Raw genomic sequence first — 27,345 nt, forward strand, 5'->3', positions numbered from 1 at the left:
ATAGCGGGTTGTATAAATATCAATGCAATGAGCGCTTTATATTTGGAGATGGGTGTAGGCACATTTTTATCATTTACATCAATAGTGTGGAGAGGAATCACAGAATTTGGACATGTGGTTTCTTTATAAATTCATTTTTCCTAAACAAACACTCTATGTAAAATATATATTCAACAGCTTAAAGGGAATCTTTCAGAAGGTTTTTGCTACCTCATCTGAGAGTAGCCTGATGTAGGCAAAGAGAAGCTGAATCCAACGATGTATCACTTAGGTTACTGGGTGCAGCCGTTCTGACACAATCAGAGCTTTTAGATTTAGCAATGCCGCAGAGCTGAGGAAGCTAGCCCCGCTCCATCAGGCTCTGTATATACAATGTCCATAGACAGTGAGCTGCCTATCACAGGAGTGGGCGTGTCGAATTAGCATGGTGATGTTTCCCATAAGCTCCTGGTGCTAAAACAATCATTGCAAGCAAACAAAACAAGGGAGCTTGATAAGAGAGGCATTGCTGACATTTGTGTTTTAACTCCTACCTCATGTCTTCAGATTACATAGCAAAAAACTGCTGACAGATTCCTTTTAACTAAACTCCTAAAATGTAGTGTAGTGGGATGTGGGAAAGTTAGATTTAGCTAAACCAGGATGCTGTACCCAGCAAGAAGTACTGGGAGATTTCAGCTCTGAAGACTGCAGAACTATGAATGCAGCTCTGGATTGTAACTGGCAATCAATATAAAATAAGGAATTTACTCACAACACCCAACAGGTGCATTTTGAAAAGTGCTGTGTATGTGATAAATAGAATTCTTTCACCTACATACAGTATGTCTTATGGTAATTCTTGGCTCATTCCTGGAGTTTCTGTACAGATGATATGACTATAATCCTGTACTTTCCTTAACCTTCTAGCAGAAGAAGTTCTTTTTCCACTCCGCTCTGAACAAAGCACAGCTAGCTCTCATAGAGAAACTGAGGTTTTATTTCCTGATACGGAGGCACAAATGAAGAAGGAAATCAGCACAAATTAATGTCTTGCCACATTCTTACACAGATATTTTTAGTTCTGTTGTAGCTATAAGGAGACAGCAACAATGATAATATTTGCTAGAGATACAAAACATCTCATAACCCAGTATTCCTCTTTATGGGACTCTCAGTTTTTTTGTAATGGAAAGTTTTTAACTTTCTAATTAACTTCACAATGTCTGCTTGGTGTCAGTGAGCTAAAATGCACATTTTCTAGACCTTTATTTTTATGTATTTTATTTACTTATACAGTTCTGTTATATTCTACAGCACTTTGCATATATTGTCATGATCAGGACAGGCTCTGGATATAAATAGGAAGAGGCGTTCAATATAGTGATTAACATATATTTGTCCCAAAAACTGAGTCTTACATGGTTGTCACTCCTTGCTCTCCGGGCACCCACTCATACTGGGTGTTGCATGAATTTGGGGCATTTTATTTTAGTCAGCAGTAATGCTGTATAAATATATTGACGTGAAAATATATGTTCAGAGATGGCATTGAAGGCCTTTACAGACTAAGAGCAAATTCAGACACCTGTGAAACATGGTCTGAATACAGACCGGAACGCACGGACCAGCCGTGGGTCTTCCAACCTGAACTCACCAGTCATATATGTCTATGAAGCTGTCAAGTTTGGGTCAGGAGACCCGTGGCCGGTCTATGCATTGCGCTCTATACTCCAACAGCTTTTCACGGATGTCTGAATGAGACGCAAAGAGAGCATGTCACCTTGGATAACGCTATTCACTTACAGATGTAGGGTTAATCAGCAGGTTAATAGCGTTATGTAGTTGCCCGGAAGCCTTACTGAAAGTGCAGCACACTCAAGAAAATTTACTTTACTTCTCCTGGGAGCCGCCGGCTTTCAGTCATGTAGGCGTGTCCAGAGCAGCTACAGTCACTACTCACAGCACTGAAAGCCATGGCTGTAAGCTAATAGAAAGCTCTGCAATGCATCAGTGCAGAGCTTACAGCTGTCGCTCTTAGTGCTGTGAACAGTGACTGTAATTGCTCCGGGCACACCTGTACGACTGAAAGCCGGCGGCTGTGGGAGAAGCAAAGTTCATTTTCTACTGGGTGACGCACTTTCAGTACAGCACCTTCATAAGGCTATTATCCTGCAAATTAACTCCATATCTGTGGATTAATAGCATTATCCAAAGTGACAGGTTCCCTTTAATAACAAGACCAACACTGATGTATCAACTCTGCTTACTGTGTCAACAGTCCGGACTGCAAAGTAGTAAGATGTAGCAATTTATTCTTCATGGTGGCCTCCGAATGCTGACAGCTCATTACAAACGGCAGACCTGTACAAATAGTCTGTTGTAGATACAAAAGACACTTGGAAAGATGTGAATACATTGGCGGAGTCAGGGTAGACAGTGCCATAAAAGAAGAGATGAAACGTCTCCGTGCGTTTGTTTTTGGAGGCTTTTTCATTAAGTGTTTCCATATCAACGTTTATTTATAATTCAGCTAAAGTGCTCCTGTTAGTCTGGGAAGAATTAATCACACATCCGGAGTCTTTTAAGCAGTTTACATTAATTGAGTGTATCTAATATGCTGAACTGCATTTTAGTATTACCTGTATTTTAATATATAGTAACATCAGTATTTGTTCCCTTCCAGAAGTCCCGTGCTGTCACACTGAATGTTTTGGCAACAAAATCTAATATTAGACAAGGAAATGAGTGCTGACATAAAACTACAGTTCCGTAGAGAGGACCTGTCCACCATTCGCCATGAGTGAACAATTCTGGAGCATCTATTCTCTGAGTTGTCCTATACCTATGTTATTCCTCCTGAATATTTTTGAGTTGAAGGGCTGTCCCCATTCTCCTGTGTCCCTACACAGTCTGATATTATCCAATCAGTGCTGATCGTATCAATCTATGTAGGGACACACCCCTTTGACAACAGAACTGTCAACACAGCCCAGTTGTCAGTTAATGCATACATTTTTAGGAGGAACACCACAACACAGGTGGATGAAAAGAGGATGCAGGATAGCTAAAAGAACCCTATCACGTCGTTGCTGTATTTCGATCTGTGGACAGCATGGTCTAGAGAAGGAGAAGCTGAGCAGAATGATATATTGATTTGATGGGAAAGATTCAGTATTTGTATTTTATTCACTGGTGTATAGGAGTCCATGCACCGTCATACAGGGAAGCCTGTCAATCATTAAATAAGACCGCCCACTGGACTCGTACACATACAAACAATGCAAGGTTCACTGAAACTTTTCCCACAGACATGTTTATCAGTCTCATCAGCTCCGCTTGCTCTTTAGATCAGATACTATTTTCTGTATGACCGGTTACCTTCAGTTTATGGACCCCCTGTAAGGGTCCATGTTTTTCACTAACCATTTCCCTTATTTATTAAGTAGCTTCTCCTTATAGTATTGAAGACTTCAGTCCTGTTGATTAGTAGATCGGGTTCTTCAGTGCTTCAGTCCATAGTTTGAGATCTTTGCTTCCATGGGGAATAAATGTTGTTTTCTTTATGCTCATGTATGGGTGATCCACTGATCTTAGTCTAAGATGATATGCTCTTGTGTTTTACTTGAATACTCATGTTACTGTATTATATATAGCTAAATTGTGACATTTTCTAGGCCTACAAATGTCATCTTGTCAAGCAGAAACAGGTGAGAGGATATGCATGTTGGCACTGCATGGTAACCACAGGCAGGGTGAGCAAGGTGCTGTAGGGTATTAAAGGGATTCTCCAAGACCCTATAAATAAAGGTTAGAAGGCACATTATGTGAGCAGTGGGACTGAATGGGATTAGAATAGAGGCTTTCCACCTTTTTTTTTATAGAAACTGTGCCACTCTTGTCCATGGGCTGTATTTGGAATTGCAATTCATCTCCATATAGGCACAGCCTTTGGACAATAGAGGGATTTTATATAACCTGGTTAAAATATTTCCTCTATCAGCTTAGACCATTAAGGGCGCATCTATACTGGCCGATCATAGGGAACCAGTGTTCCTAGGAATGCAATTCCCCAATAATCGTCTAAACAGGCTGCCAATTACCCAAAAAGTGAGCAAAATCGCTTATGCAGATGACTGTAAAAATCGGACGAGTGTTATCTGTCATTTTGACTGATAGAACTCGTCCACATGTTATTCTATGGCCGTGTACAAGCCCGATTTTTTTTTTTTCCTCAGACAGCCTCTCCGCATGCCAGAGTTTGATCCAATATTTGGATCGCACTCGTCCATGCAAGTCAATGAGTGCGTTGAAATGATCGGACTGCACTCAGATGACATCTGAGTGCAGTTTGATTTTCACAGACTGACAGAATAGAGAAGATGGATACATTTTTTTTTCTTTATCTTCTCATCTGAGAGATTCGGAGCACACTGTGATCACACTTTGATTTGCATAATCGACCCGATTTTCTCAGATGAGTAAACATACGGTCGTCTGCACCTAGTTAAAAGCTCATTTGTCAAATGAAATGTTGTTTAAGCATGCATAAAAATCATCGTTTTCGGCCAGCAGCACATGTCCTGTGTAAACCGAGAACAATGATATTGTAAGTGCACAGAACAATCGTATAAACTACCATTCTGTGCTCAAAGAACTGCAGTCTGCAGTCTAAGGAGGCTATTATATGGCTGCAAATTAGTTTCTCTGTAGCTGATCAGTAATTGTTTATCAGCCACAGGTCGGCCTGTGTAAGCGCACTTTTCATTATTGGATTGCTGCTCTAGGGCTATAGATTTCTCTCTACCATTACTGTAACCAAGATCGCCAAGATCCTCCACATTGTAAGTATATATGGTGCTTTCTTTAATAAACTTTATTTATAGTGTACTTGAGTAACCCTTTATACTTTAGGTTTAGAATCACACAGATATACCCAGCACCTCTAGTTATTTTCACATATTTCATTTCCACCAATGTCCCTGTTTGTATAATGCTTGTATGTTGGGGTTCTGGTTAGTCGTTTCAGTGCTAAATATTCACGTTGTATCACTTTTTGTTTCTCCCTTTTGTGGAGAAAATCTATAGGGTTTTTTCCACTATTATTTATTCCATCCATTAATGATACCTTTTCCATAGTTTTGATCCCCGCACAATGATATACAGTTAGGTCCAGTAATATTTAGACAGTGATACAAGTTTTGTCATTTTAGCTGTTTACCAAAACATATTCAAGATGCAGTTATATAATCAATATAGGCGTGCAGACGCTCTGCTTTAATTTGAGGGTATTCACATCGCAATTGAAGTAAGGCTTTAGGAATTACAACTCTTTAATATGTAGCTGCCTCTTTTTAAAAGGACCAAAAGTAATTGGAAAATGATCTCGAAAGCTGTTTAATGGGCTAGTCCCTCATTAATCTACCATCAATTAAGCTGGTAAAAGTCTGGAGCTGATTTCAGGTGTGGCATTTGCATTCGGAAGCTGTTGCTGTGAACCCACAACATGTGGTCAAAGGAGCTCTCAATGGAAGAGAACAGACAATCATTAGGATAAAAAAAGAAGATACCCACCAGAGAGATAACAGAAATGTTAAACAAAATGAAGAGAGAAGAACCTCCAGTGATGAACCGGTAAGTGAGTAAAACTTCATATTTATTTAGGTTAGTTAAAAATACTAGATAGTAGATTCAGCAAATCCACAAATAACCTGATTAACCTACGCTTTTCGGCATACCACTTTAATCATGGTATAGGTAGGCAAGAATACATGTTCTTGCCTACCTATACCATGACTAAGGCAGTATGGGCATAGGTTAATCTGGTTATTTGTGGATTTGCTGGATCTACTATCTAGTATTTTTAACTAATCTAAATAAATGTGAAGTTTTACTCACTTACCGGTTCATCTCTGGAGGATCTTCCATTTCATTTGCTTGTCTGTGGCCCTGTATGATGATTCCTTGCTAAGGAATACAGGTGAATTGGTATGTGGTGAGCTGACTCTCCTTTTCGTCTCCAGCAGAATTGTTATGAATGGCCAAATAAATCATTTGGTACATTCTGCAAAAAGAAGAGCTCACTGGTGAGCTTGGGAACGCAAAAAGACCTGGATGCCAGCGAAAAACAACAGTGATGGATGATTGCAGAATCCTTTCCATGGTGAAGAAAAACCCCTTCAGAACATGCACCCAAGTCAAGAACACTCTCCAGAAAGTAGGTGTTTCAGTATCTAAGTCTACCATAAAGAGAAGACTTAATGAGAGCAAATACTGAGGGTCCACCACAAGGTGCAAACCATTATCAGCCTTAAAAATAGAAAAGCCAAATTATACTTTGCCAAAAAAGATCTAAAGAAGCCAGTCCAATTCTGGAAAAGCCTTCTTTGGACAGATGAAATTAAGATCAACCTGTACAAGAATGATGGGAAGAAGAAAATATTAAGAAGTCTTGGAATAGCTCATGATCCAAAGCACACCACATCACATCCTTTGTAAAACATGGTGGAAGCAGTGTGATGACATGGGCATGCATAGCTTCCAATGGCACTGGGTCACTAGTGTTTATTGATGATGTGACTGAAGACAGAAGCTCAGATTCAACCAAAAGCAGCAAGGTTGACTGGACGGTGCTTCACGGTAGAGGTGGACAATGACCCAAAACATACTGAGAAGTCAACTCAGGAGTTTTTAAAGGCAAAGAAGTGGAGTATTCTGCAATGGCCGAGTCACTCACCAGATCTCAACCCCATCGAGCAGCTTTTCACATGCTTAAGACAAAACTGAAGGCAGAAAGACCCACAAACAAGCAACAACTGAAGTCAGCTGCAGTAAAGGCCTGTCACAGCATTACAAAGGAGGAAACCCAGCATTTCGTGATGTCCATGGTGCCCAGACTTCGGACAGTTATTGCCTGCAAAGGATTCTCTACAGAGTATCAAAAATGAACATTTTATTTATGGAAAGTTAATTTGTCCAATTACTTTTGAAGCCCCTAAACTGAGGAGGCTTTGTAGAAAAATGATTGCAATTCCCAAATGTTTCACAGGATATTTTGTTTAACCCCTTTAATTAAACCTGAAAGTCTCCACTTCAATTACATCTAAGTTGTTTCATTTTAAATCCAAAATATGCAGAGCGCAAATCATGAAGATTCGGCCACTGTCCAAATATTTCTGGTCCCACTGTAAATGCAAAATCTTGTATAATGCCTGAATATATTTTTTATTTGCTTAGCAATAGGTAAACAAATTATATTTCCAAAGTTTTCACCATGTATTTTTACAAGATCTGTGTCAATATATACAGTAAAATAATAATGGGAAGTAAAATACAAGTATAACATAAATATGGGATAGGTAAATAGAAGGATCAAATATAATTCATGTAAATAATGCAAGAAAAATGATGCACAAAATATGCAACAAAAATAATATGGACATGGTTTAGGTACAAATGGAAAACCTGATTGAATCTCCTCAAGATCATTTCCGACCTCTGTATTCACTTTTATAGTTTACCTTGACTAGAAATTCAGAAGAATATCTCGGACCAGACATAGTATTGATTATTCAGATGAGAAATACTATGGTGCCAATTAATCAAATCTTTTACACCAGAAAACTGTTGTAAAAAAGTTTTGAAAAGTCGCAAAATTTTTGCTCCAAAGTTTCGTAAAAATTGTTGCAACTTTTAGAATTTTCATGCCTGTTTCTCCTAGCTATGCCTAAATGGACGGAGCTGGGGTAGGACAGGGGCATGACGCCAGAGGTCATCTAATATATCACAAACTGTGACGTTCCTTACTCCAGAAATTTTTCTCTAGTTACTGACTGGAGTAAGATTTGTGGCGCTGCGCATGGAGATACTTAACACTTGCCAGATGCTCCTGATTCATTAAGAGTTACTAGCCTCTTAATGAATCAGGACTGTCTGACTCCAGCATACCCCTTCTCAAGACCAGCATTAAAATCCCTGGTCTTGATGAATCGCGGCCTTTAGGAACCCATAGATAGTTTTGTTGATTTTTTTCTGAATTTATTAAGGTATAAACTTTGTATAGTGGTTAAGGTTACAATTAAATCAAATATCTCGCATGTACTCCCCCTTGAAAACTATGGACTGTACTGGATCTTAAACACTAGAGTAAGTTTGAGAATCTTTCATTATATGTTTTTTTTATGCTACCATAATGTATGAGTTGTCAATACAAGAAAAATGAGTATATTATGGCCAACATTTAAGAAGTTTTCATGGTTTTGGTTTGTCTTTTCTGCAGTAGTAGACATTTCTTCTAAGCCTTCTTTTGCAACCCACATGGGTATCATGTCTTGTGATATGTTTGATCATTTGTGCTGGCATTTCACATTGTGTTCATTGTTGATTCGGCATCTTTTTGTTTGTTTCCTACACTTTTTTTTTTATAGATATTATAGACAGGATTGTAGCAATAGGGGTATTTATGTGTTTATATCTTTGCATGAAGTCATGCATGTTCAGAGGTTCGGAACTTGTTTCCTATGATATTTGTTTGTCTACCATCAGCTGGCATTGTTCTGAAGGACTTCATTTATGATGTACAGGCTCCCATTGTATGAAATATATGCATGCAAATGACTTACACCATGTCTGTTTATATCTTAGCTAAAGAACAAATTCATGAAGAAACTGCCAAGAGATGCTGAAGCCTCCAATGTCCTTGTCGGAGAAGTTGACTTCTTGGAGAATCCTTTCATTGCATTTGTCCGGCTAAAGGATGCAGTGATGTTTGGATCTCTCACAGAGGTTCCTGTGCCCACCAGGTACAATAATACAGTTTATTTTCTTTCTTGTGTGGTCTATTTAGGATTACAATTAACTGGTAAAAGGATTTGTGCAACAACTGTGAAAAAATTGCTACATTTAGAAGCGTAGGGAACAAAGAGTGTGAAAATGTTGGTCAGCATGTGTGAAGATAGGCTTGATCCACCTCCAAATCACCTGTCAAGAAAACATTGATGCTAACAGTTTTTATTAAGCGCACACTAAAATATCCACATATATGTGCAGTTTGAGAGTTTGAAGAGAACATGGACTTGTGTGGCACTCATTCACTACTGCCTTTTGAAAGTCAATCATCACAGGAATAGATCTCATCATCTCTCTTATCTTGCTATCCATCTCTGCTTTCACTTAGATGCCTTTATTCTTCTTAGGCCATGGCCCCACTATCAGTATTCGGTCAGTATTTTTTTCTCAGGAATGGGAGCCAAAACCAGGTGAGGAATAATCAGAGAAAAGGTATAATAGAAACAAGTCACCAATTCTGCATTTATCACCCTCTCCTGGTTTTGGCTCCCACACCTGAGAAAAGACATTGACCGAATACTGATAGTGGGGCCGTGGCCTTAAGATCATTTATAGTAATAGCCTTCAGATTTTCTATGAAATTAGTTGTAAAACTACAATAGCAAGAACAGTATAAAAGTATATACATAATAAAAGGTTATAAGACTTTGTAGATGCAAATAAAAAAATGACCCCACTACTAACTACCAACTTTTTGCTAATCTTTCATGACATCTGGTATCCATTTACAGCAGATGTCTGGTGTAAAAACCAGTCCATACAAGGTAAATGCCGGCGGTGTTATACAGCCAGCACCTGCCTATAAGGCTGTGTGCCCACTATGCGTTTTTTAAGCATTTCCGCAGCGGCAATTCCGGCAGGAAAAACGCATGTACAATCCACATGTACAATCCGCATGTACAATCCGCATGCGTTTTTTCTGCCAGGGAGATGCAGAAACGCTCAGGAAAAATCCGGAGCATTTCTGCATCGTGGGCACATAGACTTGTACACGACTGTTAGGCTATCTCCAATCGCTACTGATAAATCATTTAGATGCCTATATCAATTGTTGTGATGCCTCTGTTAACCTCATTTAAGTTAGGATGCATTTACTTTACTTTTGGTTCTCCATATGATGATAGCCGTGAGCCCATGATATTTGCATGTAGTCAAGGGTCTGTTGCTGGCCACCTTTGGCTACTGTGGTTGAGCTTCATAGAAGATTAGTCATTTTTAAAATATACTGCAATACTTTACTATTGCAGTGTATTGTACCAGCCATTATCCAATGGTAGGTTCAGTTCCTTTAACAGAAACTAAAAATAGTGTAAAAATGAAAAAATACTTAATGAAAGAACATGAAAGTTCATAGCATCCCTCTTTACCCATTCCCAATAGAAAAAAAAATAAAGAGAAAAAGCATATTTGGTATTGTGATATCCAAATAAGTCCGTTCTTTCTAAATCAAAAAAAATAATTTATCCTGTTCGGTAAAATCCATAAAAAGTAAAAAAGAAAATCCAGAATTGTGGTTTTTTTTTGGTCACATCTCTTCTCCGAAAAAAATTGAATAAACGGAGATCAAAGGTGTACGTACCCAAAATGGTACCAATAAAAACTATAGCTTGTCTCCCCAGCTCATCAAACAGTTCCATTGGCAGAAAATAAAAAAGTTGTGTCTTAGAAAATGGTGATGCAAAACTATTTTATTTTTCATAGTTTTTTTAAAAGAAGTGAAATTTAAAACTAAACTATATAGTTTTTGTTCTGCTGTAATTGTCAGGTCTTGTGAACCACACAGTGAATGCTATAAAAACAAATTAAAAAAAATAAGGGCATAATAATGTTTTTATTCACCATTTTAGCCAATTTTCATGTTTCTCACTACATTATATGGTAAAGTGAACTACAACTTGTCTCTGAAAAAATAAGGTTTCATATGGCTTTGTAGACGGGAAAAACCAGTTCTATTTCTTAGAAGACGGGGAGCAATAAACCTAATACTAACATGAAGGATTTTAACTTTATCCTTAAAACATTAGTTTACAGCCTTTTTTATTTCCTGGAAAGGCTCAGTTGTTTTTAGTATTTTCTGTCTTTATATAAATGTTCTATTTTATTGTTATTTTTTTCTTTTTTTTTGCTAAATTTCTTTTTACAAAACCTCTTTCCAGGGGATTTTTAGACATGATTGTTCTAGAAATGCAACTTTTTATAGAAACATTATAGTAAAAACAATAAAACAGAAATAGGCTAATGCATAGCATTAATGGAAATAAAACCTTTTATGCGTTTTATGGATTTTTTTTTTTCCAAAAATCCATTATGTATTCATTGTCTTTAGCACCAAGTTTTATCAATGATTTAACAATTCAATTAAATTTACATTTGTGAGAAATGTGGAGTCATTCGCAGAGTCTGAATCCGGTGAAAATCCGATATGTGAATCCCTGGAGAGCAATGTGTTTAGTGGAAAGTCTCAGCATTCTGCTCACAGCCATTCATGTAAACTTATCACGCTCTCATTTGCTCTTATAAATACCAACTAAAAGCAGAGGAGCACAATCCTCAATATCATATGGGTTATAAAGATAGGAATTTAGAGTTTGCAAGCAAATTCAATCCAAATATTATGAGCAGATAGATTCCATCATGACTGGTCTATTTCAGCTGGTGTGGTTTGTGCCATAAACAGTAACTGTTTAAATTATACATTTTAGCTTTAAGACTATGTACATCTTTTGCACCAAATTGTTCATTTTTTTCCTGATAGCGAAATTAGAAATAGAACTTTTTTTTTAATGAAGACTATCAGTTTGCTGCAGCAGTGGGTCTGTTAGTCCACTATATAGCTTAGTGCTGTGCAAAACTGTCAGATCTACTGGTCCTTTTTCTAATGGCTCTCACTGATCTCCCCTTCCCTTCTTCTCCCAGTATTACAGGGAGTAGTAGAGTGGGAGTTTTTTTTAACAGATCTCCACAACGTTGATAGGGAAGAAAACATGTAAAGTCTCAGGGAGGGCAGGTTGTAGAAAATATGAAAGAAATGAAGGAGAAATAAGCGCAGGATAGAGTCTGTATTGACTGTCAAATAGTGTTTTGCCAGGAGAACAAGTAACTACAAGATTTTATAGGCCCAACTGTAAAACTACTTACCCTACCAAGATTCCTCTCTAGTTTACTTCTAATCAGTACGTACAAGAAAATTACACTAGATAGATTAAATATTATTGTGTGACTGCTGATATTGGTGAGAATACTGTAGATCGTCTTAAAGGGAATCTGTCCGTATGTTTCACACCCCAAACTATTTATATGCTCATGTAGCTCTTTCAAAGATAAATCCTTTACATAACTAGTCTGTTCCTCAATTCCTGTGAAATCAGTGTTTGGTATGCAAATGAGGCTGAATATTCGAAGCCTCTGTCATTCCAGCTCTATTCCCCGCCCCACGCTACATCATCCTTTGCCTGAAGTCACACGGCATAGAAGCTGTCGATCACGCAGGAGGAGGCGGTGCTGGGCATCTATCTATCTATCTATCTATCTATCTATCTATCTATCTATCTATCTATCTATCATCTATTTATCTATCTATTCCATATCTATCTATCATCTATCTATCTCTCATATGTATCTATCTATCTATTCCATATCTATCTATTCATCTCTCTATCTATCCATATATCTATCTACACACGTGGTCAAAATTGTTGGTACTCCTCGTTTAATGAAAAAAAAACCACAATGGTAACAGAAATAACTTGAATCTGACAAAAGTAATAATAAATTAAAAATCTATGAAAATGAACAAATGAAAGTCAGTCATTGCTTTTCAACCCTGCTTCCACAGAATTTAAAAAAAATTAAACTCATGAAATAGGCCTGGACAAAAATGATGGTACCCCTGAAAATAATGTGACAAAAGGGACATGTTAAATCAAGTTGTGTCCACTAATTAGCATCACAGGTGTCTACAATCTTGTAATCAGTCAGTGGGCCTGTATATAGGGCTAAAGATACTCACTGTGCTGTTTGGTGACATGGTGTGTACCACACTCCACATGGACCAGAGGAAGCAAAGGAAATAATTGTCTCAGGAGATTAGAAAGAAAATTCTAAACAAGCATGTTAAAGGTAAAGGTTATAAGACCATCTCCAAGCAGCTTGACGTTCCTGTGACTACAGTTGCACATAAACCAGGGGAGGAGTCCTGAGGAGATAATTTGCATATTCCCACTGCATTTTGGGGTAAGTGAAGAGTCTCCGCGAGCTCAAAGAACACTGGATTTTGGCTGTTGGAGCTGAAAAGAGGACATCGGTAAACCAGGGGAGGAGTCCTGAGGAGATAATTTGCATATTCCCACTGCATTTTGGGGTAAGTGAAGAGTCTCCGCGAGCTCAAAGAACACTGGATTTTGGCTGTTGGAGCTGAAAAGAGGACATCGGTAAACCGCGCGCCGCATTTTGAAGCTTTTTTTTAAGCTTTTTTCACTGTTTTCAGAACATTAACAATAAGAACATGGAAGAGTCCAGGAGCCATTTGGTGAGCTGCATATCCTGCTACATGTTCACAGACTTGCCAGTGGAAAAGCCAGACTTCACATGCCAGAAATGCAAGCTTGTGTCCCTGTTGGAGGAAAAGTTGCGAAATCTAGAAGAGAGGTTAACTACCTTGAAAATCATTAAGGAAGGTGAAGAGTTCTTAGACAGAGCAGAATTATCTCTTCATGATTCAGAAAGAGAAGAAATTCGAACTGCACCTGACGAAACAGAGGAATGGAAGCATGTGACCCACAGAAGCAGGAGGATCGAGAGGCAGTCAGCACCCATACTGCTCAGGAACCAGTACCAGGCTCTCACACAGGAGAACCATGAAGAAATACAGCAAGATAAGACTTTGCCAGCAATGAATAACCTTGTAAGCCCTCAGAATCCTCCTGGATGGAGAAAGAAGAATGTTGTGAAGAAAAAACGGAGAGTGGTGGTCATGGGGGATTCCCTGTTAAGAGGAACAGAGGCCGCTATCTGCAGACCAGACATAACCTCAAGAGAAATGTGCTGTCTTCCAGGAGCAAAAATTAAAGATGTGTCTGACAGGATATCAAGACTCTTCAGACCTACAGATCACTACCCATTCCTGCTAATACATGTGGGGACAAATGACACCGCAAGAAAGGACCTGGAAACCATCTGCAGTGACTTTGAAGACTTAGGCAAGAAAGTGAAAGAATTGGGAGCGCAGGTGGTCTTCTCATCCATCCTCCCAGTGGATGGCCATGGAACAATGAGGTGGAATAAGATTCTACAGGTGAACAACTGGCTACGTCGATGGTGCCGTCAACAAGGATTTGGATTTCTGGATCACGGAATGAATTACCTATACGATGGACTACTTGCTAGAGATGGGGTGCACCTTACGAAGACTGGAAAACATGTATTTGGAAGTCGCCTTGCTACACTCATCAGAAGAGCTTTAAACTAGAACAATGTGGGAAGGGAAGCAAAAGGCCAGAAAAAGCCATACAGCTGACAAATACTATTGAGATCTCTGCTACTGGAAGTGGAAAAGAAGAACAAAGACAAAAAAATCTAAATAATAAAAATATGGGAGGAAGAGAAACCAATCACAAACTAAAATGTTTTTATACAAATGCACAAAGCATGGGCAACAAACAAGGAGAATTGGAACTACTAATGCAGGAAAAGGAATATGATGTCATTGGAATCACTGAAACTTGGTGGGACGATACACATGATTGGAATAAAAGGCTAAAAGGATACAACTTATTTGCAAGAAACAGACTTGATAAACGAGGAGGAGGTGTTGTATTGTATGTTAGAAAAGCGTATATCTGCACAGAGATTGAAGCTTCAGAGACTGGGAGTTCTGTGGAAACTGTTTGGGTAAGAATACAAGGAGAGAACAACGGAAAGGACACCATTGTAGGCATTTACTACAGGCCACCTGGGCAAGCTGAAGATATGGATGAACTCTTTATGTATCAAATGACCAAGTTCTCCAAAAAATATGACGTAGTGGTCATGGGAGATTTCAACTATCCAGACATTTGTTGGGAATCTCTCTCAAGTAAAACTAACAGGTCAAGCAAATTCTTATCCTCTCTTGCTGACAACTTTATCTTCCAAAAGGTAGGGGAGAAAACAAGGGGATCTGCTACTTTGGATCTAATTCTTATAAACAGGGAGGAAATGGTTGAGGAGGTAAAGGTGGCTGGGACCCTAGGAGGCAGCGATCATGCTATTATAGAATTTTGGATAACTAGAGGAGGAAGACATGTGAAGACTCAAACTTCAAGGTTAGATTTTAGAAAGGCAGATTTTAAGAGACTCAGAAAGAGAATAGGAGGGATCCAATGGCTGGATGTCCTTAAGGACAAAAATGTCCAGGAAGGATGGGAAATTTTTAAAAATGAGATTCTCAAAGCACAATCGTTAACAATCCCGAAAAGTAGGAAGAATGGGAAGCATTTAAGGAAACCAGGATGGATGAACACAGAACTTAAACACATGCTAAAAAGAAAGAAAGAAATGTTTATTAAATGGAAAGAGGGAGGCATATCTAAAGAAGATTATAATGCAGTCTGCAGATCCTGTAGGGCACGTATCAGGTTAGCTAAAGCTGACAATGAATTAAGGCTTGCAAGAGATGTCAAAAGCAATAAAAAAGGATTTTGGGGGTATGTCAAAAGTAAAAGAAAAGTCAAAGATGCTATAGGATTTTTACAGGATGAAAATGGAGAAATGGTAAGAGAGGATGTTGAGAAGGCCGAACTTTTTAATTCCTATTTTGCATCTGTTTTCTCTCAGAAAGAAAATGTAACATCAACTGATCTTCACTGTCCATTTAAAGGAATAGAGGAATCCAAGTTATCAGTAAACAGAAAGATTGTGAGGGAATATTTAGCTAACATAAATGAGTTCAAGTCTCCAGGTCCAGATGAATTACACCCCAGAGTACTGAAGGAGATTGTAGAAGAAATTTTAGAACCACTCTCCATAATCTTTGAAAATTCTTGGAGAACAGGAGAAGTCCCAGAAGACTGGAGAAGAGCAAATGTTGTTCCTATCTTCAAAAAGGGGAAGAAGGTGGACCCAGGGAACTATAGGCCGGTGAGTCTGACTTCTATACCAGGAAAGATCTTTGAACAAATTATTAAACAACATGTATGTAAGTACATGGATAAGAATGAAGTGATTAACCAGAGTCAGCATGGGTTTGTAACTAACAAGTCATGTCAGACTAACTTAATTTCCTTCTATGACAGAATCACTGACTGGGTGGATCAGGGAAATGCTGTAGATATAGTATATCTTGACTTCAGCAAAGCATTTGACAAAGTATCTCACATCATCCTTATTGAAAAAATGACCAAGTATGCAATGGACCAGGCAACTGTTAGGTGGATTCATAACTGGCTTAGTGATCGGACTCAAAGGGTGGTTGTAAATGGCTTCACATCCAGCTGGATGAATGTCTCAAGTGGGGTACCACAGGGCTCCGTCCTGGGACCTGTATTGTTCAACATCTTTATCAATGATTTAGATGAAGGAATTGAGGGTAAACTGATTAAATTTGCTGATGACACAAAGCTAGGAGGGATAGCTAATACTAGAGAAGAGAGAGAGAGGATTCAAAAAGACCTAAATAAACTGGAGCAGTGGGCAGCAACCAACAGAATGGTTTTTAACAGGGAAAAATGCAAAGTACTACATCTGGGCAATAAAAATGAAAAAAGCATATACAGAATGGGAGGAATAGAGCTAAGCAACAGTACATGTGAAAAAGACTTAGGTATACTAATAGATCATAGACTGAACATGAGTCAACAGTGTGATGCAGCAGCAAAAAAGGCAAATACAATTCTGGGATGTATTAACAGAAGCATACAGTCTAGATCACGTGAAGTCATTATCGGTCTTTACTCCTCTTTGGTCAGACCTCATCTGGAATACTGTGTACAGTTTTGGGCACCACATTTTAAAAAAGACATAGACAAACTGGAGCAAGTTCAGAGAAGAGCGACCAGAATGGTGACTGGTCTGCAAACCATGTCCTATGAGGAACGGTTGCAGGATTTGGGAATGTTTAGCTTGCAAAAAAGAAGACTGAGAGGAGACTTAATAGCTGTCTACAAATATGTCAAGGGCTGTCACATTGTAGAAGGATCATCTTTATTCTCATTTGCACAAGGAAAGACTAGAAGCAATGGGATGAAACTAAATGGGAGGAGACACAGATTAGATATTAGAAAAAACTTTTTGACAGTTAGGGTGATTAATGAGTGGAACAGGCTGCCACGAGAGGTGGTGAGTTCCCCTTCAATTGACGTCTTCAAACAGAGGCTGGACAGACATCTGTCTGAGATGATCTAGTGAATCCTGCTTTGAGCAGGGGGTTGGACCAGATGACCCAGGAGGTCCCTTCCAACTCTACCATTCTATGATTCTATGATTCTATTCAGAAATTTAAGATCCATGGGACTGTAGCCAACCTCCCTGGACATGGCCGAAGGAAGAAAATTGATGACAAATCAAACAGACGGAAAATACGAATGATAACAAAAGAGCCCAGGATAATTTCTAAAGAGATTAAAGGTGAACTTCAAGCTCAAGGAACATCAGTGTCAGATCGCACCATCCGTCGTTGTTTGATCCAAAGTGGACTTCATGGGAGACGACCAAGGAGAACACCATTGTTGAAAAGAAATCCTAAAAAAGCCAGACTGGAATTTGCCAAACTACATGTTGACAAGCCACAAAGCTTCTGGGAGCATGTCCTATGGACAGATGAGACAAAAATGGAAGTTTTTGGCAAGGCACATCAGCTCTATGTTCACAGATGGAAAAATGAAACATATCAAGAAAAGAACACTATCCCTACTGTGAAACATGGAGGAGACTCTGTTATGTTCTGGGGCTGCTTTGCTGCATCTGGCACAGGGTGTCTTGAATCTGTGCAGGGTACAATGAAATCTCAAGACTATCAAGGGATTCTAGAGAGAAATGTGCTGCCCAGTGTCAGAAAGCTTGGACTCAGTCGCAAGTCATGGGTCTTGCAACAGGATAATGACCCAAAACACACAGCTAAAAGCACCCAAGAATGGCTAAGAGGAAAACATTGGACTATTCTGAAGTGGCCTTCTATGAGCCCTGACCTAAATCCTATTGAGCATCTTTGGAAAGAGCTGAAACATGCCATCTGGAAAAGGCAACCTTCACACACGAGACAACTGGAGCAGTTTGCTCATGAGGAGTGGGCCAAAATACCTGTCGAGAGGAGCAGAAGTGTCATTGACAGTTACAGGAATCGTTTGATTGCAGTGATTGCCTCAAAAGGTTGTTCAACAAAATATTAAGTTAAGAGTACCATCATTTCTGTCCAGGTCTATTTCATGAGTATAAATTTTTTTAAAAAATTCTGTGGAAGCAGGGTTGAAAAGCAATGTCTGACTTTCATTTGTTCATTTTCATAGATTTTTAATTTATTATTACTTTTGTCAGATTCAAGTTATTTCTGTGACCATTGTGGGTTTTTCTTTCATTAAACGAGGAGTACCAACAATTTTGACCACGTGTCTGTCTATCTATCTATCTATCTATCTATCTATCTATCTATCTATCACCTATCTATCTATTATCTATCTATCAAGAGAAAGCGAGAAAGAGATAGTATTGTAGGTGAAATTCTGCTCATAGATTCATAAGAAACTGGTGCCTTTAAAGAGAATCTGACACCACTTTCAATGTGATATAGGCACCAGGAGATATTAATAACCATATTTCTTTGTACAGAAAAAAAAAGTTGCTATTTCCACACACTGTATGTATTCAGAGTAATTAGACAGGGCCTGCTGGAAGTATCTTGAACAGGCAAGCTTTTAGTGAATTGAGAGCTAATCCTGTGCAATTTACCATACACTTCATTTGTCATATTACATTTAAAAGTATTTCAGATATACAATATATATGTCTAATTATAATGGTAATGGTCTGTTTAGATATAATATTGTTACAATGGTGTTTCATTTTTCTCTTGTCTCTTTGTTTTCTTGAATTCAGATTCCTTTTCATCCTACTGGGACCAAAAGGAAAAGCCAAGTCGTATCATGAGATTGGAAGAAGTATAGCTACTTTAATGTCTGATGAGGTAACACTGATATATCTTTATTTATTTGTTGAAGATGGATATTTGTGAGGTCAAGGAGTAGTCCTTAATACAAAAATATGTAATTATAGCACCGTGGAACACGTTGTTAGACATTAGTAGTTGCATAGAAGAATAATTTTAGCAAATTTTGGGCTCATAGTTGAATGGGTTGGCCACTTTGGCAATTTAACATGATGTCTCTGCTGTTGATAGTCAGTGATCACCTGTAATCTGGAGTGATACCAGAAACAAGTATTCAATTTCAGCCGTCACCACAGGGGAAATGAATATCCTCAATGAGGGTCTGCCCTTTGCTAAGAATGTCCAAATAGGGTATTTCAAAGTATGAAATCCAGGTACTGAGCCTTCTCAAATAACGAAGATCCGAATGTTCATCAGGAATGAATAATAACAGTTAAAACCACAACGAGTTTCTGCTGGAACCAGCCTTCTTCAGGTGTCTTTGATGTCCTTTTGAGATTAGATAAATTTGAATCATTCTTGTTCATTCCTGGTGAACATTTGGATCTTTGTTATTTGGGAGAGCCCAGTACCTGGATTTCATACTTTGTATTGCACTTTGGTGGAATCTCTCTTGGAGGATATCCCAACAGCACCGCAGGTCAGCTGCACCCTCCCTCAATTTCAAAATACACGCATATGGAGTTGTGCACCAGTAGCGCAACGTCGCCAGGTCAGAGACTTCTATCTTATTACCATATTGATCTCCAACTTACTGCACTTAGATAGCGCCACCTTTTCTCTCTTTCCCACGGGGATAATCCATATTATGCAAATAGGGTATGCATAATGTGTGCCTTTATAATGTATGTAAGGTCATTTTTTATGCTTTCAATGTCCAATTAATAGTTGTAAGGAATTTTTAGTTTGTTAGAATAGTTGTATTTTAAAATATTTCTTTGGACTTTTTGTAAGAAATACTTTAATGATATCACTATAGGTATTCCATGATATTGCCTATAAAGCAAAAGACAGGCAGGACCTGATTGCTGGAATTGACGAGTTTCTGGATGAGGTAATAGTGCTTCCACCCGGTGAATGGGACCCTACAATAAGGATAGAACCGCCAAAGACTCTTCCATCTTCTGATAAGAGGTACAGTTCTCAATTCTATATATTCATTTTGTAAATTCATTAACAAAGTTAGAATATACCTATAGGATATTGTAACCTTTCCGTGGTGCGTTATTAGATTACATAAAACTGATAGTAAAATTTCTTGATGTATCTATTTAGAAGTATTAGAAATACATCTTACATTCACATGCTTTCCATTTTGCATGAATATGATCTGTTCATAGCTGCCATATATGTTATTAAATATATTTTGACAGTTCCTATTATTGTCCTACCCACAGGAAAAACATGTACTCAGGTGGGGAAAGTGTGCAGATGAATGGAGACACTCCACATGATGCTGGTCATGGAGGTGGAGGACATGGTGACACCCCGGAGCTGCAGAGAACTGGACGGTCAGTGATACAGTAGTATACAGTGTTCTAGGCAAACATATACTGTATATATATATATTATGCTGTCTAAAAGTGACATTGGAATATTGTACAGTTCACGTTTTAAGGCTCAGACTGCACGAAGGGCAAAAAAGAAAATGCTTAGACCCCACAAAATAGGGACCAGGAGAGGAATAGTCAGCTCACCACATTGTTGTGAAACCTGGTATCCTTTGTATTGATTGCCCAGAGCCGTTCTAGTTTGGAACGTGGATGAAAAGAAACAAAAAGGGAAAAATCCTCCAGCGAAAAAATATATTTAAAAAACTGACGCGTTTCAGCAATAAGCCTTAATCATACCATCATTAAGGCTTATTGCTGAAACGCATCGGTCTGTGTTTCTTTTTGGATCTCTAGTGGTGTCTAACATGTTTTAATCTATTCTGATTTGGACTAGTAAAATGTACATTTTTTATATATTTTTTCTCTGGAGGATCTTTCTCTTTTTGTTTCTTTTCATCCACAAAATAGGGACCTGCATCACAATCCTTGTCATTTACACCTGGGGATGATTGATATTTTTTGAGGCTTGGCTATAAAACCCAGGATCTGAGTACTGCTAATTACTCTAGGGCATTGTGTATTTCATTTATTTTATCACTATGTTGTTCTGTGATTTTTTTGCCTAGTTATTCTCAGCTAGTTTTCCCTCAGAAAAAATGGGAAGTGGACCTCAACATTCTGTTCTACACAGGATACTCCATAGTTCTCTATCAATTCCTAGAAACTGTTGGTGATAGTTCGCAAAACTAACAGGAGTGGATGATCGAACCAACTTCATTGAGTATATGGTGCAGAATGTATGATAGGATATCAGTATTAGCTCATTTTCATTTGTAAGACTTCATTCAGATGTCAGTTTTGCCACATACAAGATTATTTTGATCAGACTTTGATCATAGTGTAATCAGAGTTTGATCAGAGTGTGGGCCGAGTGTTATCCGTTTTTCTTGTGCATGGAGAAAAAAAAAAGAAGTCAGTGAAAATTGAATCCCTCTCTGATGGCATGCCAACTCCTGATTTTTTTCACGTACCCATTTACTTGCAATGCCGATTTTGATCTAACCCTCGGATCAAAATCAGACATGTCACCGCAATTTTATGCAAACCACGGATAGCACTTGTATGCAAAAAAAGGATGTCTGAATGAGGCCTAAATGAGGTTATTAATGGTTGTCCGAGGAATGGTTAGTCATGATGAATGCACTTGGGCACGCAAATTATCAAGATCCATTGCTGGCAGCTCTCTTTGCCATTGCTGACCAATAATGTTCCAGATGTTCCAGTTGTGCTCAATGGCAGATGAGTCCAGAGACAGTGCACATCTTGGTAGAACATTTAGGCAACACGGGCTGATCACAGTAGAATGAGCAATATGCAGCCTGGCATTGTTGTGGTTAAAAATGCTTACTGAGACATTATGGAGAAATTGTCGTACCATTGATTCCATGACCAAGTAAATAAAACACATAGCTATTAGTGTACTTGGATTGAAGACTAGAGGGGATTGTATACCGTACATTTTGCCACCTCAACATAATCGTGGGAGTAATACCAATGTTACATTGATTCATGAAGGTCTGTTAATGGAGTTGCTCACATGGTCTTGTCCCGATTTAAAGAATAGTGCATAATGATCCATTCTGTACTGCAAGTGAAATTAGAAGTCACATACCAAGCCTAAGGCATTAAATAGTGTCTACACAAACCATCAGGAGGTGTTTGCATGACATTGGGCTATGAGGTAGATGTCCAGCTAATGATTTTCCATTAACCTCACGTCACTACTCTCAAAGGCAGTGCTCTCAAAGGCTATCATAGTGCAGAGCAAGAAGGAAATGGAGGCTAGATTGGGGGTCCATTCTCTTTCATGATAAGTCCTGCTTTTGTCTCGGATGCAATGATATCCGGAGATGAGTCTGAAGACCACGTGGGCAATGCCATGAAGAGGCCTTCACAAGGTAACGTTGCTCATTTTATTATGTACCTCCCAATGCTACCATTGCCTGCAGTGTCTCTGAATTTGTACAGGGTGATTCCTGCAGTGGATCTTGATGATTTGCATGCTATATGTGCTCACATAGCAGAACATTCCTTAGACAACCATTAACCTCATTGACAGCATGCAATGTGTGTAACTGCGTATATTTCTGCTCGGGACGCTCATACTCGATACTGAATAAATTGAGATGTTTTGAAAATGTTCTCGCCATTGTTTCATCATTTGCATGTCATTACCATGTCTATCGATCCTGTGATTTCCATAAGTCAACGCTTTTCCTTCTTGATGTTGCAATTTCAATTTTGAAGAGTGTACGTTATTATAATATTATTATGTCTCGCTTACTATTATATTATTACAGTACTGAGGTGTACCATTCTGACAGATTCTTTACTTTATTTAATAAATTACCATTTTTATGTTAACAGGTTTTGTGGCGGATTAGTTGAAGACATCAAAAGAAAGGCCCCCTTTTTTTTAAGTGATTTTTATGACGCATTAAGCATCCAGTCGCTTTCAGCCATACTTTTTATTTACTTGGGTACTGTGACCAATGCTATTACTTTTGGTGGACTTCTTGGAGATGCCACAGATAATATGCAGGTATTTACTTCTTTCCTAAGCATTTGTATCATGCTAGTTATCTAAACACTAAAATAACTTATACGGTACATAAAATTGAGATATAACTTGTATCAAATTTGACAGTTGAACTAACTGCAGATATTTTTGGGGCTGATTCATGACATTAATGTAGGCTTTCACATAGGAACAAAAATTAAACTATAGAAAAAAAAAATGGGAGGAAAATATTAATACAAGTTGTGCAATATTCTGTACTCACTAAGGAAATGCTCTCCCTCGAGGGCTGATAAGGAATAGTGTTGAGCCACCCCCGTAGTGTTCGAGTTCGGTTCGGTTCGTCGAACACCCGTGTGTTCGCCGAACTGTTCGTCGAACTGTTCGTCGAACACCTTCGAACACCGTTAAAACCAATGGCAGGCAAACAAAAACACATAGAAACACATAGAAAACACCTTCAAAGGTGTCCAAAAGCTGACAAACTGCTCAGAAGACACAACTAACACATGGAAAAGTGACAAGTACATATAGTCATGCGAAAAGAAAAGAGGTGGAGGAGTAAAAGGAGGGGGAGACACAGATATAGGCATGTCATGCCCTTCTAAAATCCAAAAAGTGAGAAGCCGACACGGCCAGTCCGTTCCTGCCCGTGCCACCTCTGTGTCGCCGGGTTTGTGCCAGAGCCGCGGTGGACCCTGATGGCCAGCCCCCCTATCCCAATACTGGTGCCTGTCCGCCGGTGGGTCGAGGCCCCCCACGGTGGGGGGGGAGTAACATCTGCAGAAGAAAGACCATTTTCCAGCCAAACTAAGATGTCGACTTCTTTTCGTGGACAATGTGATACGATCCCATTCTTACGGACACGCCCATCGCTACAAATTCTAAATGAGGCACAAAAACAGCAGGTGCTTCAACGGATATCAAGTGCTCCTTCAAGTGGGCTCTCCATCACCTCAATTTCAACATCACAAATACTCCAGTCCTCAGAGGTGTCACCCCAATCGCACTTGCTTCCTCACAGCTCCCAAGTCTCCAGCTGCCCGTCTGAGTATGGGGCAACACAGATGGCTGAGTCTGCACAGCTGTTTACTCATACTATAGCCTGGGAAACGGAGGTCTGCTCCAGAGCTTCTGTTAATCCAGATGAGGAAATGATCTGATCTGATGCCCAGAATCTTTATAGGTCGGATCCAGGACCAGATGAAGAAGGTTCTGAGCATAATGTAGACCCTTGTTCCCAAACTGTAACTCCTGTTGGTGGAGACAATGATGAAGACGATGATGAGACTCAAATACCTGATTGGAGCGACAACTTGACTTTTCGGTCAGGGCAGGAAGAGGTTGGCTCTGAGGACGACGGGTGTGATAACACACAGGGTGATGATGACGAGGTTGGAGATCCCACTTACTGTCAACCCACAGTCAGCCAGTCGATGAGGTCAGCAGAGGAGGTGGAGGAGGATGTGACTAGCCCTGGGGATGGGGATGACTCGGTACCCGGGCATTTGCCTGGCCTTGGGAATGTCGCGGTGGTCGGCTCCCTGGCCCGTACCCTGGGGTCTCTCTTTAAAAGGGTGGATAATTGTTAATTTTATAAGAGTTCATGACGCCACCTGTGGTATCTGGTGACAAGCACCAGCGCTGCAGCAGTCCACTGAGGCCGGTGATAAGGCAGCTCGATGGTATAGCTCCCCACAGGTGGACCTAGGTCTCAGTGCAGCATATGCAGGGGGAATGCAGGACAGGCGAGACCCAGCTGGGTCAGAGCAAGAACGGGAATGGACACGGTAGTCACTTCAGTACCTTTTACTGGTGGAAATTCAGGCACATCCCGGAGCACTGTAGGGTGAAGGGTGCATATCAGGATCCTCCCCAATGAGCGGGTGTAGGGCCTCCTGTTTCTTGCCTCTGCGTAGTAAGTTTCTGACCTGCCTGGAGCTAGGCCTAACTTTGTCTCTGTCCTGCGCTGGCTGACCTTGTGGTAGGGCCTTCTCTTGGAGTTCACGCTCCCAGTATGCGGGGCCTAAGCGTCTCCTGGCTCTGTTACATATCAGCACCTTAGCGATCCTGGGACTTGTAGTTCTCCAGGGATTCCGGTTATGCCTTACTGGGTCATAGAGATACCGGTAAGCTCGGATCCTGTGTCCGGTAAATGCTTCGGGGTGAGCTGGTTAAGCTCCTCTGCCCCTTATGTACTAACTCGCCACTCGCCTTCGGCCTACTCAGGCCCTCACTAGGCTATACACACTAACGGCAGCTTGCCGCGCTTCACTGATCTTACGGCACCGGCACACCTTAAGCTCTATCTGGGCTCCCTGAATCTAGCAAGCAGGAGCCTCGTGCTCCACTGCTGAACTATTAACTGCGTTCTCTAGACTAGACTGAGCTCCACTGCAGACTGACCTCTCTTAGGCTTCTCTACTGCAGGAACTCTTCAGAGGAACTGAACTGCCTAGCTCCACCTTCCCTATTTATATCCCTAACGGGCTCCCTCTGCTGGTCTTAGGTGGAAGGTGGAGATGTGTGAATGTTTATGGGGGCCTCTTGTGGAGGATTCCATCAATGCACTCTTCTAGGATCTGTGATACCAAGCGCAGCGGGGCATCACAGATGCTATTGACGACGAGGTTAGGTTGCGCCTTCCTGAACAGAGACGGAGTACTGGAAGCACGTCAACAACTGCATCCTCAACCACAACTCTGCCTCTGACCACAAGTCGTAGTGGCTCTTCAGGTCACATGGGCTCTAAGCCTTGCATAGCCTGGGCATTTATTCAAATCGATAAGGATGACCCAACTCGTGTTATCTGTAATATTTGTCAGCAAAAGCTAAGTAGAGGTCAAAAAATCCATAGTTTGAGTACTTCATGCATGTACCGTCACATGGATATGAAGCATAAGTTGCAGTGGGAAGCTCACTGTGCTACAATGCGGCCTAGCCGGCTGGGCCAACCACCGTCTGCCCCATCTTGTGCATCCGCAGCCTCTTCATCCTCTGTGACTGGGGGGACAGCAGTCACACATGTTTTTGGATGCAGACCTGCCACCTCTTTACCTGCAACAGCCAGTGTGATTGGCAGGTCGTCAGTTCATTGGGAAGTGGAAACACCTGCTAGTGTTGAGCGCTCTCCGACATCGAGAGCACCACCTTTGGATCAAGGCAACCTAACATGTCCGCCTGCATCTTCCTCACAGACCGGCAGTTTGCCGGGGACACCCTACTCAACACCGTCTAAGCACAACAGCCAGCCCTCGGTCCCTCAGATGTGGAAAAGTAAAAGACCATTTCCTCCTAGCCATGAGAAAGCTAAGAGGTTGAATTTCACCATCTGCAAGCTGTTGGCTACAGAAATGCTGCCTTTCCACCTGGAGAACACAGAGGCTTTTCAAGACTTTATGTCCGTCACAGTGCCCCAGTACCAGATGCCCAGTCGGCACTACTTCTCAAAGAAAGGTGTGCCTGCGCTCCACTAGCATGTCACACACAACATCACCGCTTCTTTGAGAAACTCTGTGTGTGACAGGGTGCACTTCACCACAGACACTTGGACGAGAAGGCATGGACAGGGGCGTTACATGTCGCTGACTGGGCACTGGGTAACTATGGTGACAGCAGGACAAGGGGCTGCTGTCCAAGTCTTACCGTCCCCACGAGTTGTGCGTCAATCCTCTTTATCTCGAAGTTCCTCCACTGCTTCTGCCTCCTCAACCTCCTCTCGGTCCTCCACCTGCACCCAAAGCCTGTCTGGTAATGCCACCTGCTTTCTAACTGCGCAGAAGGAATCCTGCACACCTCCTTACTATGCTGGCAGCAGGGCTCAACGGCATCAGTGTTTACTTTGAAATGTCTGGGAAATGTGAGTCACACAGCTGAGGAGTTGTGGTCAGCTCTGGAGACCCAGTTTCATGAAAGGTTGTCTCCACTGGACCTGCAACCAGGGAAGGCCATGTGCGACAATGCTGCAAACCTGGGTGCGGCACTTCGCCGGGGCAATGTCACACACGTGCCTTGTATGGCTCACGTGTTGAACCTGGTTGTCCAGCAATTTTTAGCCCACTATCCCGGACTAGATGGCCTTCTGCAGAGGGCACGGTCGCTGTGTGCTCACTTCCGCCGTTCGCATCCCGCAGTTCAACGACTTACATCTCTACAGAAGTCGTTGGGCCTGCCAGTTCACCGGCTGAAATGCGATGTGCCGACACGGTGGAATTCAACTCTGCACATGTTGCAGCGACTGTGGCAGCACCGAC

General features: G+C 40.4%; 1 protein-coding gene across 7 annotated transcripts in view; it reads left to right on the plus strand.

The window, feature by feature from the left end:
• SLC4A4 (solute carrier family 4 member 4) overlaps positions 1-27,345 on the plus strand; it is a 290,540-nt gene that overhangs the window by 198,180 nt on the left and 65,015 nt on the right. For all 7 annotated transcript variants that reach the window (XM_073637852.1, XM_073637824.1, XM_073637832.1 and 4 more), the window contains 5 exons: positions 8,623-8,780; positions 18,892-18,979; positions 19,941-20,095; positions 20,359-20,472; positions 22,942-23,116. In XM_073637852.1, the coding sequence (XP_073493953.1) occupies positions 8,623-8,780; positions 18,892-18,979; positions 19,941-20,095; positions 20,359-20,472; positions 22,942-23,116 (690 nt within the window). The remainder of the gene's footprint in view (positions 1-8,622; positions 8,781-18,891; positions 18,980-19,940; positions 20,096-20,358; positions 20,473-22,941; positions 23,117-27,345) is intronic.

Source organism: Phyllobates terribilis, unplaced genomic scaffold, assembly GCF_046119375.1.
Source record: "Phyllobates terribilis strain yellow unplaced genomic scaffold, ASM4611937v1 Scaffold_1__5_contigs__length_1240528914, whole genome shotgun sequence".
In the NCBI taxonomy this organism is placed as follows: domain Eukaryota; kingdom Metazoa; phylum Chordata; class Amphibia; order Anura; family Dendrobatidae; genus Phyllobates; species Phyllobates terribilis.